The 14,395-nt window shown below is 40.1% G+C and overlaps 1 protein-coding gene and 1 pseudogene across 4 annotated transcripts in view; both read left to right on the top strand.

Annotated features, from left to right (window-relative positions):
- Positions 1-14,395, top strand: part of LOC124152618 — a 75,640-nt pseudogene that overhangs the window by 20,165 nt on the left and 41,080 nt on the right.
- The window catches only part of LOC124152651 (uncharacterized threonine-rich GPI-anchored glycoprotein PJ4664.02-like), a 36,852-nt gene that overhangs the window by 5,483 nt on the left and 16,974 nt on the right, over positions 1-14,395 (top strand). For all 4 annotated transcript variants that reach the window (XM_048391157.1, XM_048391156.1, XM_048391155.1 and 1 more), the window contains exons 4-6: positions 5,313-5,502; positions 10,940-10,957; positions 12,037-12,143. In XM_048391157.1, coding sequence (XP_048247114.1) covers positions 5,313-5,502; positions 10,940-10,957; positions 12,037-12,143 — 315 coding nt within the window. The remainder of the gene's footprint in view (positions 1-5,312; positions 5,503-10,939; positions 10,958-12,036; positions 12,144-14,395) is intronic.

Raw genomic sequence — 14,395 nt, 5'->3', positions numbered from 1 at the left:
TGTATATACCCCTTCATCTGGAACATTTTTCTAATGTATATGCCCCTTCATCTGGAACATGTTTCTAATGTATAGACCCCTTCATCTGGAACATGTTTCTAATGTATATACCCCTTCATCTGGAACATGTTTCTGATGTATATACCACTTCATCAAGAACATGTTTCTAATGTATATACCCCTTCATCTGGATTATGTTTCTAATGTATATACCCCTTCATCTGGAACATGTTTCTGATGTATATGCCCTTTCATCTGGAACATGTTTCTAATGTATTTACCCCTTCATCTGGAAAATGTTTCTAATGTATATGCCTCTTCATCTAGAACATGTTTCTGATGAATATGTCCTTTCATCTGGAACATGTTTCTAATGTATATGCCCCTTCATCTGGAACATGTTTCTGATGTATATACCCCTTCATCTGGAACATGTTTCTAATGTATATGCCCCTTCATCTGGAACATGTTTCTAATGTATATGCCCCTTCATCTGGAACATGTTTCTAATGTATATGCCCTTTCATCTGGAACATGTTTCTAATGTATATACCCCTTCATCTGGAACATGTTTCTAATGTATATGCCCCTTCATCTGGAACATGTTTCTAATGTATATGCCCTTTCATCTGGAACATGTTTCTAATGTATATACCCCTTCATCTGGAACATGTTTCTAATGTATATGCCCCTTCATCTGGAACATGTTTCTGATGTATATACCCCTTCATCTGGAACATTTTTCTAATGTATATGCCCCTTCATCTGGAACATGTTTCTAATGTATATACCCCTTCATCTGGAACATGTTTCTAATGGATATACCCCTTCATCTGGAACATGTTTCTAATGTATATACCACTTCATCAAGAACGTGTTTCTAATGTATATACCCCTTCATCTGGATTATGTTTCTAATGTATATACCCCTTCATCTGGAACATGTTTCTGATGTATATGCCCTTTCATCTGGAACATGTTTCTAATGTATTTACCCCTTCATCTGGAACATGTTTCTAATGTATATGCCTCTTCATCTAGAACATGTTTCTGATGAATATGTCCTTTCATCTGGAACATGTTTCTAATGTATATGCCCCTTCATCTGGAACATGTTTCTGATGTATATACCCCTTCATCTGGAACATGTTTCTAATGTATATGCCCCTTCATCTGGAACATGTTTCTAATGTATATGCCCCTTCATCTGGAACATGTTTCTAATGTATATGCCCTTTCATCTGGAACTTGTTTCTGATGTATATACCCCTTCATCTGGAACATGTTTCTAATGTATATGCCCTTTCATCTGGAACATGTTTCTGATGTATATGCCCCTTCATCTGGAACATATTGCTAATGTTACTCATGATCTGTAACATATTCAATATCCGTATAAACCGAACTCCTTTCACAATAGGCAGACATGCTGTCATGTTACTGGAATGCCGTTCAAAGCCGCGATATTCCGAACACCTTTCACAAAAGGCAAACACGATGTCATATAAATGCAATACCGTTCAAATCCGGGTTGTACCCAACTCCTTTCACAATAGGCAGACATGCTGTCGTGTAACTGGAATGCCGTTCAAAGCCGCGATATACCGAACCTTCTTTCACAATAGGAAGACACGATGTCACATAACTGGAATATCGTTCAAAGCCGCAATATACCGATCATCTTTTACAACAGACAGATACGATGCCCACTGGAATACAGGTTAAAGCGTTGATAAATCGAACTCTTTTCACTTTTCACATACAACAGACCGTAACGATAAATATGAGCGAGTGAGTTGGATTTAATGCCACTTTCAACAGTATTCCAGTTATATCAGGTCGTGGACAAATATGAAATACCGACGTATAATACCCAGCACAGACTGACACAATGATAACCTGGATATTGTGTGACTGCATGATGTGTCCCATGATGGTGGCGGCAGGGGACGACCTGGGCTTTAACATCTCCTTGTATAAACCAGACCATTGTATTGACCAGAACATTGAAAATGGATAAACACTCAATAAAACTTAACCTTGCATACATGTAAGAAACTCAGATTTTATTGGCGAGATGAATAGCTAGTGAAGCAACAGGCAAAACATACACATATACTTTTAATCTACATACAGCGAAGAAAACAGTGAACTGAGTTTTGCGATTTAATATGAAAGTTGCTTGATCAGGTTTCATATAAGCTACACACATGAATACCAATGGTGTTATGCTTATACAAACGAGGAAATGTGTTTAAAGCGGTCATGACATTAAAGCTAAGAATAACAGGCTCGTTGTTGAAGCAATATGATATGTTGAAAGTGATTTCTATTAACATGTCATTAACACATCACTTCACATCAGATCCAACAGTATTAGGGGTGAAGGACTTTGGCGCATACTTAGCATTACCTGGCCTCTTGAAACGAGGGGGTACGGGTGGCCCAGTCGTCAAAGGCGCAGCGATTCGCTGTACAAAGCTGTGTCCCTTGGGCACGCCAGAATCCCATGATTGTGGGTTCCAGTCCCGGTTCGCCCCGATTATGTTTATGCATCTGCACCTGCATAACTTCGGGTTTTCCTCTCACATTAAGCTGACACGCCGCGATATAACTGGAAAACTGTTAAAAGCGGCGTTAAACCCAACGCACCTACTCACTCACTCATTCTTGAAACGATATCGTGCAAGCAAAACAGCCTCGCGGCGCTCCAATAACGCTGCGGTTCGTGGCACCAGTCAAAAACAAATTATTCAAATCTCAAAAGAAGAAATCGTTTCAAACTGAAAACCTTTAATAAAATAAATACCGGTATTGCACCAGTTCAAGTTTATAAACAACTAAATGAAGGTTCCCAAAGGTATGTAAAGTCGTATCTTTCTACAACGATTAAACTGTGGAACGCTCTTCCCCTTGACTATATTAACGCCTGCTCATTAAGAGATTATAACACTTTAATCAGCACTTCAAATAAAAATATAAGCTTTGGATCTGGATTCTGTCAAATTTTGCATTGTCACCCCAGGCTCGGCTACAATGAATGAAAGGCTCATCAGTTCAATCGACATGTATCCAACAGTTCAGACAGCAAATGTGGTTATCGTGCTTTACAGCTTCGATTTACATGCAGAAACTCTGCAAATATTAGAAACAATAAGGATTTTTTTTTACACCCATGGATATAACCTGAAAACGTTTTATTCAACTCTCCATCTAGTGACTCAGTCAATATGGAAATTGTTAAATCAGTCCACGTTTCTATTGTTAAAAGCAACAGATTCGAATAATTATAATAATGTAAATCAATTTTTGGGGTTGCTTGTACTAGTCCGGACTGATGCATATTTTAATGGTGCCAGCACACTGAGATGCCATGCCGCAGTTTAACATGAATACAGCACTCAGACACAGTATGCTGACCCCGAGCCTACCAGTCCTTGTTTTTTACACCTCAATGCCGAGCGCCAGACAGGGTATGACGCGGTCGGGGATCGAACCCCGGTACTTTCGCTCTCCGGGCGGACGCTCTACCACTAGACCTAGGAGGCGGGCACAAATTCACTAAGATTCTGATGGATGAGCAGTTCGACTGTGAATGTAAATTTCACACTCTCAACATGTATGCAACGTTGTATAATCTTTTAACGTACTTTGGTCTGCCGCGGCCTGGTATTAAACACAGGTGAGTTAGTTTGTTACTTTTAAACAAATGCTTAATTTTTTTTATTACATACTTCAGTGTGAAAAAAATGAGTTTTCTGAGAAAGGGATATTTTCACTGCAGTTCATCAATTTATTCCCTTACCCACATTTGGATTGAGCAGTTTCCACGGAGACAAGTATCAAATCGAAGCAAAATGTGCTAATTTAAAGAGAATGCCTCGTATATAGATTTCACTGGAAGCGATATCATTCCGCCATTGCCGTTTCAGTAGAAACAATACTATTGCCTCACTTCAACAGAAGAGAAAATATGTTTACTTGCACAACGTTGCGACGTTTCGCTTCAAACGTTTACTTGGTTGCAGTTAATTTGCAAGCAGTGACGGGTGCCTAATTCTCTTCTCTTACTGCTTTTTATTTCACTTGGGCGGATAACCATAGTCCTACCGACTCCAGGTACCCCCTATGTTCCATCACGACCACCAATAGTCTACTCGGGGCTAGCATACGGGTGTGCAGCGTATGGATCTTTACTATCTTGAATATGAGACTTTATAAGGGTGCCACGCGTGTCAAGTATGCGATAGAAATTTCAAGGCTTGCATTAATGTTTCCACGCAAGGTGGTTTGTGGATGCTTGTCATTCTGACACTGACGCAGCGGAGAAGAATAAATCCTTTACACACTTCCTGGTTCTACACTCAGATATATGACTGCCGGGGTCAAGGTTATTGGTGGAATAATTTCATGCTAAGTACTATTTTCAACATCTTTGAAGAGTGAAGAGCTGAAAGAGGCGTCTGTAGTCACGGTTCGTCAGTGAGCTGACAGGTGACGTTTCTTAAGAATAAGCTAGCGACTTTTGCTTGCTTATATCTCTTTAGACCGAAAAAAGATTTAGGCCACGATCACTAATTTTCTTCTGTTTTTCTATTGTCGGATAATAAAATGGGCGGGGCTTGTGTGGCATTATTGCTCTGAACCATGTCATTGATATCGTACTGTTCTCTACAATGTCTCTGTGACTATGGGCAGTCTATGAAGTTATTATTGCTGATGTACTTATTGATAGAATTGACTTCAATATGTGTTTGCGTTTACGGAGGTATTTATAACATAAAAGTCGGTGTGGACTTATCGATGTACAAATAAAAGCGGCAAAACCCCTTCCATATTCAGAAAAACATATCTACCAAAATTAAACAAAAATATGTACAGAGCAGTTTAAGAGTGAGAATGCTGTTTTACGCCGCCGTCGAGGTATACTAAATGTTTGCACCTATTTCACAGATGTCTTTATCTGATAATAGGACAGGTTAACTAACGATTGACAGTCTGAGCAATGATCCATGCCGTGAAGCTATTGATTGATCTTGTAGGAGTTGCATTGATATGGCAAGGATGTCTTCACTAACCTGTGTCCCAGGGTCCATCATATACATATGGCGTGTAAAGTAAATGAATTAAGCAACAATCCTACACTGCCTCTAGGGAGATATGTGGGTGTTTATATTCTGGCATGTAGTCTTTTCTCGTGAAAATACCTTTGTGCAGTGGTACCCTGTTTAATGTTTTTTTCTCTTAACATTCTAATCAACCATATGACCTTGAAATGTCGGGGGAAATAAAGATCATCTGTCTAATTTCAGCACACAACCCGCTACACGTCCAAGGACATCGACGTTGACCCCAGCATGCAGGGGTCATACAGTGAGGCCACGTCAGAAGCACCATCACGCTCTACACCCCGCACTGGTTACATTGTAATCTGCATCTTGGTCATCCTTATTGTCGCTGGCGTCGTCGCTGCCATCGTCACCGCTGTTCTCTTGACCAATGGTAACTCCAGCTTATTGTTGTGTATATTCCTATATAATACCTGCCACCATCGGTAGCCCGTGTTTAAATTTTGCTTCCAGGTCATATTTGAAACCCGGTTGATAATGCTCCTGTGGGAGCCAGTTTGGATAATAAATTTCAGTTAAATATCATATATATAGTGGTTATCACGCGAGTGTGTTTGGAGATGGTAAATATCCTGCATTAGGAATAAACATTATATTTAGCGAGCCTTGGCGAGCCAAATACATAGTGTTTATTCCTAATACAGGATATTTACCATCCCCAAACACACAAGCGTGATAACCTCTTTATCATATAATGTCATTCTTGAATTCTGTGCTTCAAAATCGCTTTCCCTCTCTCACAAACATTACCGAAACATTGCGAGTTTTCCTGGAGAAGCTACTCTAACCCTAGTCTATGAGACGTCACGGCCACGGTCAGACGTTGTTGACAGTCGGTCTGTCCTGTCATTACGTTACGAAGTGTAGTCAGATGTACACACAGCGACAAAACGAAAAAAGATAATAATTCAAACATATTTCGGCCCAATCCAACTATTTTAATTTGTGGAGAGGGTTTTAAGTCGCAGAGGTCTACAAGCACATATATGGTTATTGATCCCGCTTGGCTAGGCCTCGTGCCCTCGCAAAATCGTTTCAAAATTTATATCTCCAAAGTTGCCCAAACTTATAAAATGCCTTAGCTACGTCACAGTTAGAGCACTGATTCTGAGTATATTATTAGACTGTTCTTTTGATCCCTGTAGTTTATCCAGATTCCCGATGGTTAATTCTGACTCGATCGCCGAATGACGAGGGCGACGCCATGTTTGTTTATAAACAGTGACAGTAGTCCTTCCTGAACTTTGATATTTACATCTCTATCCGCATATGACCCCAACGGATATCGTTTTAATCCGTTGGCTTTATCCTGCCGAGAAAACTACCCATTATATGATAAATGTATATATTTAAGCTACCTAATGATATACCTAGATTTGTGAGATCGACACATATCACCCATCATCATACATGTAAGTATTACAACAATAAGCGATTTACATTGATATCGTTTCCTCATCATTTTGGCCATCCTACATTTTAGGTGATATTTCGCGACATACGCGTTGTCCGAATTAGGCTTCTTTATTGCACAACATTAAGAGTATTGAAGAAGAGGCAATTCCTATAAGTGATCAGTTTGTTTATTCCAATGGTAGACAGCGTACATGAACACAGACTACTTTGAGGATAATTTTAAATCTAATGTTGAACCTATAGCAACATGGCAGTCCAACAAAATGATTGACTGATCAGAAAATTGTTAGTGAGAATCGTCCATTTTATTCGAAACTTTCAAACGTGTCTGATTGTTATCAAAGTGATACATATTTTTAGGTCATTTTTCAGGACAGTGTTGTTTTTATTATATCTTTACTTGGCGCAATTACCATCACATATAAATCTAAACATTTCAAGCGTGTATTTGAATACATGAAGGATAGAAGAAACTTTAACTGACAGGATTTAAACATGTGTCAAGAACTATGGATACACAAATATGCAGGCAAACCACACTCACTCGTGTAGAAAACACCAATATTTCGGTAAATGTAACATGTCATTCCATTAGCAGTATACAGGTTAAACACGTCAGAAGCTATATCTAGCATGATTGGTGAGGTCGTGGGTATCTCCTCTCTGGTGACAGGTGAATTGTAATGTAGTTTTAAAGGCGACGGCATGATAGTCACTAATACATAAAGTGCCCAAATAGCCCAGGAAATAAATCTTGTCTGACAACATGGAAGCTACGTACGTATGGAAATGTATGTGGGTGGGATAGATCCCCATATTGGACAGACCCAAGGCTGTAGTTGAAAATTGATCCCTGAAGAAGATTTTGCTATAGCCAGCTCATACTGGAAATGTCTCACGCAACCTGCGATTCAGTGATACAGAATGCGACATGTACACGCGAATCTATTTGCAGAACCTCTTCAGATTGAAGTGTTTTAACGGGACCAGTTGGACTTGCGCAATCCAACAGCAGTGTTTGTGCAGCTTAAATGAAAAGCGTTAAGACATAAATACATGATATAGATGCATTACATCATGTGCTAGAAACTTTACAAATACATTCTGCGTCACGAACATCTCACTTTCGTCACAAAAACACATACCCGTGATAAATGTAACACTGGTATATTAACATAATATATCAATCTACATATATATGCAGACTAATGTGAAAAGAATTTTAAATTATTCAAAGGTAATATGTGTCGATCAAATGAGAATAACAACAGGGCAATGTCACAAACGTTCATGTTTCATGAAAAAGAATTTACAGAATATATGAGTCTCTTCAAATCCCTGTCCCACGGCAACCATTGTGTTCAAGTGAACATGGCCACAAAGGACATGCGTACATATCGATTTACAAATCTCATGCATTAGGGATGGCAGTTAAAACAGCATAAACACACAGCAGGGGTATTCACCACGAGTATGATACGTTAAAGACGGCGGTGTGCATTGGGCCATCACGACATCACAGCTGTATTGTCCTGTAGGGAGGTGACATGCTACTTTGTGCCGCATAGCCAGACAATATATATCTCATGTACATGATTGTGTTGATGTTTTTTATATACGCTCCTGGCTATTGTGTGTACAAGTGATGACACTGTCGCATTCAGGTTTAGGTTCGGAACTACCACCCATCCAACAGCCGACTCGCGATCGGGACACCACAAAGAGAGTGAAAATGGGGATGTTTAGTTATATGTGGAAATGTGCTGCATACATGTATGTGGAATTCTATAACTTTAAAATGAATAAAAGGACGTTGAAATGCACACCATATTGAGCATTGATAGTGTCGCATTGTGACGTTGTTGTCCTTCTCCATTAGTGGCGTTGTAAGTGCATTAATCTACACATGCGCAGACATGGTTATACTCCATATCAAATTCCAGTGGATATTTTTAGTTCCAATGATACTGAAGCAAATGTACGTATCCTCAGAAATTCTTTCATGCATTTTTGTTGTCGGTGTCGAGTTTATAAAGTTAAGTGTTTTCAGGGCGAAAAACAAATTCTTTGTACATTTGCTTCTGATTTATTTCCCTGAACATCCGGGATAGAATAGGTCTTCAGCAACCCACGCTTGCTGTAAAAGGCGACTATGCTTGTCGCAAAAGGCGACTAACGGGATCGGATGGTCTGGTTCGCTGACTTGGTTGGTGCATGCCATCGTATGTCAATTGCGTAGATCGATGCTCACGGTGGCAATGACTGGATTGTCTGGCCCAGACTCGATCATTTACAGACCGCCGTTTTATAGCTGGAATGGAGTGTTTAACGACAAACAAACAAACAAACAGTTTCCAACAACTGTCCAAATCGCTGAGGGGGCACGGTTCACCCAGCCGTCTTAGGGGGCGCAGTTCGCTGTGTATAGTTGCGTCTCCGGGTTGTGACAGAAACCTATCATCGCTAGTTCGAATCCCCGAGTCGTCCTGACTATGCTACTAGGTTTGTCAGCACCATTCTTGTGCTTGTGTGTTTCACCAAAGTAGTTAAGTCTCAGATCTGCCTTATTTCGGACTTTCCTCAAACATTGACATTGTAACAATGCGACATATGATGAAATGTCGCACTGCTTCGCTTTGTTAAAGTACTGTACGTGTGCAGTACCCAATATAAGCGGGACAATAAGACAATGCTGGGGGAATGAAGGACAACATCAGCATCACTGTGCCGAAACGTCTAACATTACAAAGTTAAAACTCAACGATGAGCGGAGTTTCATGCCCTGCCATTGATGGGGAGGGGTGCTCCACCTCAATCTCCGGGCGTTTATGGCGAACAGACTACAACTGACACGATCCTATATGACTATATGTATACAGTAGAAATGAATAAGGGCGTAGCGGATATTTTAAGGAAATTCTATGTGTGTCACACTGTGACACTTTGTTAAAATACTGAAAAATGCAGAAATTAATAGAAGCACCATATGGACACAAGGCCACATTTTGATGTCGCTGTGGCGTTTTGTAAACATTTGAAATATGATGAAATTAATACAAGTGCGACAACGTGACAACAGGCAATTAAAGTAGTTTCTCTTGAATATGGTGCAAATATGATAGACAGTAGTTGACATCCAACAATGGATTTATTCTGCATAAGCCCATTTCTTAACTGAACAGTTTCTGGTTACACATTTCCAAAAAATATCAATGCATTTTTCATTAGATTTAGTCGTTTACCTGTTCCTCCTACCGTTGTGTCCCCTCCGTTCAAGATGTCAACTTGTACACATAACAACTTGATAGTTTCTTAAACAACTTTTTCCAGTGATGGGAATAAAAACAACAAATAGCAGACATTGTTGGGTACAGGGTATTCATTGTTGTGAACCTTTATGACATTTTAAAGACTATCCCCGATTCTCAGTTATTTTGAAACTTCATTGTATTCATTCTGAGCCAAACCGACTGGTATGTGTTTTGTCCCTGTAGATTTATCAAATGGCAATGTCAGCATTAAAGCAATCACGAAACGCTTACGAGAGTAATCTCTATTGGAATTGTTTTTGTAATAATTTTCTAAGGTTTGGGGTGCATTTTTACCTTATAACAGTATGTTTAAATGCAAGTTTCTTTGTGATGCATATTTTAATCTCACACGGAACAAAGGCCTGAGTGAGCAATTATGTGATGACGTTTAGTTGTTTTCTCTGAATAAACTGGAATTATGAACAGGAAACGCAGATGCGACAATGCGACCATCGCTCATGAAATCGCCATTTTTGATACGGCGACAATGCGACTATCGCTCATGAAATCGCCATTTTTGATACGGCGACAATGCGACTATCGCTCATTCATTCGCCATTGTTGATACGGCGACAATGCGACAACGAGACACATTTTAACTTTGAAAAACGTCTCCCCTTTTTCACAAAACTCTACAATAGTATTTAAAGCGCAACAACGCCACAATACGGCAATAAGTTAAAATTTGACGTTGTCGCACTTAGGTTAATTTTGACACATTTTGCTTGTTTTCATTAGGCCGACAACATAACAGTGTCCCTTCCAGGATTCCATAGTTATGCAACAGTAAAACATAGTTAGCATGAATAAATACCCATCCTCTAAACATCACATATACTTAGTCTAGCACTTGTACATTCGTAAGGGTTGGAGTTATATATTTCTTGTTTTGCTCCTGACAGCACTATCCAGCTATATCACGACTCCATGTTAATAATGTCGTCCATAGTATGGTCAAACCATTATGGAGAACGTATGCAAGGAGCGTATTCTAACCGGGACACCGGTACATGTTATGAAAAGGTGCACGTAGGAAACTTTCTCTAGAATACTTCTTAAGAAATTATTTGGTCAATATTTCAGGTGCCAAGTATCAGTACAGTAAGTAAACATTTCATGATAATAGTTTATATCAACGTTCTATCATAACCTTCATTGAACTTGTCAATAATATGCCTGGTCTATCATAACGCTCTATCCCTGTGTGTATGTCAATAACATGCCTGGTGTATCATAACGCTCTACCCCTGTGTGTATGTCAATAACATGCCTGGTCTATCATAACGCTCTATCCCTGTGTGTATGTCAATAACATGCCTGGTCTATCATAACGCTCTATCCCTGTGTGTATGTCAATAATATGCCTGGTGTATCATAACGCTCTACCCCTGTGTGTATGTCAATAACATGCCTGGTCTATCATAACGCTCTATCCCTGTGTATATGTCAATAAAATGCCTGGTCTATCATAACGCTCTATCCTCTGTATATGTCAATAACATGTCTGGTCTATCATAACGCTCTATCACGTGTATATGCTAATAACATGTCTGGTCTATCATAACGCTCTATCCCTGTGTATATGTCAATAAAATGCCTGGTCTATCAAAAGGCTCTATCCCGTGTATATGGTAATTATATGCCTGGTCTATCATAACATTCTGTCTCGTGTATATGGTAATAAAATGCCTGGTCAATCATAACGCTCTCTACTGTGTATATGGTTATAAAATGTCTGGTCTATCATAACGCTCTATCCTGTGTATATGGTAATAACATGCCTGGTCCATCATAACGCTCTATCCCGTGTATATATCAATAAAATACCTGGTCTATCATAACGCTCTATCCTGTGTATATGTTAATAAACTGCCTGGTCTAACATAACGCTATATCCCGTGTATATGGTAATAATATGCCCGATCCATTACAACGTTCACTGTACGTGGAAATAACACACTATACGCTCACTATACAGTGTTCATGTGAATAAAAATGCCTTGTCTATCATAAATTCAGTACATGTAAATAATATACCAGGTCCATCACAACGATCAGTCCACATGTAAATACCTGGTCATTGCAAACACGTGACTGTGTGGACAGAAGGTTCTCAGGACTGTATATTCAGATACATAACATGCCGTGGTGATACATGTTCATTTCTTCTATGATTGCAGCAAGAGCGGAGGTAAAGCTTCGCGTATTAAATGTCAACTATACCGAGGCACTGTCGGATAAAACGTCTCCCGAATTTACAGCACTTCAAAATAACTTCTGTTCAAATGTAAGTGGTATATATGATAATTCAAAAACTGTTATTGCTTTGAAAACAGAATAACACTAAGTGCAAATGTAATGATTTTGCAATACTCTCTGAACAAAATGTTTCTTTTCTCCAATGTACAGTTTAACTTTCAATATTCTAACAAGCGTTTTATCATAAACGAGACACCGTGGTAGTATGCCGTAACGGTTAAACAGAGCCTGTGCATGTTTAGAAGTGATGGACTTGACATGTCTTGTGAGAATGTAGTTGAGGAGTATCAATGTTGCTGACAAAGGTATGCGTGTAGCTGACAGGAGAATGAATGTGGCTGACAGGAGTATGGATCTAGCAGACAGAAGTATGCGTGCAGCTAACTGACGTGTAAGTGTAGCTAACAGGAGTATGCATGTAGCTGACAGGAGTATGCGTGTAGCCGACAAGAGTATGTATGTAGCTAACAGAAGTATGTGTGTAGGTGAGAAGAATATGCGCGTAGCTGACAGAAGTATGCATGCAGCAGATAGCAGTATGCATGTAGGTGACAAGAGTTTGTATGTAGCTGACAGAAGCATTCGTGTAGCTAACAGGGGTATGCGTGTAGCTAACATGGGTATGAATGTAGCTGACAGGAGTGTGCATGTAGCAGATAGGAGTATGCATGTAGCAGATAGGAGTATGCATGTAGATGACAAGAGTATGTATGTAGCTGACAGAAGTATTCGTGTAGCTAACAGGGGTATGCGTGTAGCTAACATGGGTATGCATGTAGCTGACAGCAGTGTGCATGTAGCCGACAGGAGTATGGATACAGCTAACAGGCGAATGAGTGTAGCTGACAGAAGTATTCGTGTAGGTGACAGAAGTATTCGTGTAGCTGACAGAAGTATTCGTGTAGCTGACAGAAGTATTCGTGTAACTGGCATGAGTATTCGTGTAGCTGATAGAGGTATTACTGTAGCTGACAAGCGTAATCAAGTAGCTGACAGGAGAATGCATGTAGCTGACAGGAGTATGCTTGTAGCAAACAGGAATATGCTTGCACCTGACAGGGGTATGCGTGTAGCATTCAGGAGTTTATGTGGGGCTGACATGAGTACAAGTGTCCGACAGTGTAATTCGTGTAGCTGACAGAAGTATGCATGTAAATGACAGGAGTATGCATGTGGTTGATAGAAGTATTTCTGAAGCTGACAGGAGTATGCGGGTAGCTGACCGAAGTATACTTGTATCTAACAGGCGTGTGAGTGTATCTGACAGGAGTATGGGTATAGGTGATAGGAAAATATGCGTGTAGCTGACAGGAGTATACGTGTAGCTGACAGAAGTATACGTGTAAGTGGCGGAAGTATTTGTGTAGCTAAGAGGCGTGTGAGTATTGGTGACCGATGTATGTATGTAGCTGACAGGGTTATGCATGTAGCTGACAGGAGTATGCGCGTAGCTGACAGGAGTATGCATGTAGCTAAGAGGGTATATGTATGAAGCAAACAGGAGTAGGTGTGTAGGCGAGAGAAGTATGAATGTAGCTGACAGAAGTGTGCATGTAGCTAACAGGACTATGCTTGTAGCACAAAGGAGCATGCGTGTAGCTGACAGAAGCATGCATTTAGACAGAAGTATGCATGTACCTGCCAGAAGTATGCGTGCAGCAAAAAGAACTATGCATGCAGCTGACAGGAGGATGCATGTAGCTGATAGGAGTATGCCTGTATATGGCAGGATAATGCATGAAGCTGACAGAAATGTGCTTGTAGATGAAAAGAGTCTGCCTGAGACTGAGAGGAGTCTGCTTATAGACAGGAGTATTCATCTAACTAACAGGAGTATGCGTGTTGCTGAGAGGAGTATGTGTGTATTTGACACGATCATGCATGTAGCTTACAGGAGTATGCATGTAGCCGACAGGAGTATACATGTAGCTGACAAGAGAATGCATGTAGCTGAGAGGAGTATGCATGTAGCTGACAGGAGTATACATGTAGCTGACAGGTGTATGCATGTAGCTGACAGGAGTATACATGTAGCTGACAGTAGTATGCATGTAGCTGACAGGAGTATGCATGTAGCTGACTGGAGTATACATGTAGCTGACAGGTGTATGCATGTAGCTGACAGGAGTATACATGTAGTTTACTGGAGTATAAGTGTAGCTGACTGGAGTATAAGTGTAGCAAACAGAAGTATTGGTGTAGTTGAGAGGAGCATGCATGTAGCTAACAGGAGTATGCATGTAGCTTACAGGGGTATGCGTGTAGCTGACAGGAGTATGC

This window comes from Haliotis rufescens, unplaced genomic scaffold (genome assembly GCF_023055435.1).
Source record: "Haliotis rufescens isolate VD_foot unplaced genomic scaffold, xgHalRufe1.0.p SCAF_9, whole genome shotgun sequence".
In the NCBI taxonomy this organism is placed as follows: domain Eukaryota; kingdom Metazoa; phylum Mollusca; class Gastropoda; order Lepetellida; family Haliotidae; genus Haliotis; species Haliotis rufescens.
Note: the sequence above shows the minus strand (reverse complement) of the source record. Positions and strands in the feature narration are given on the sequence as shown.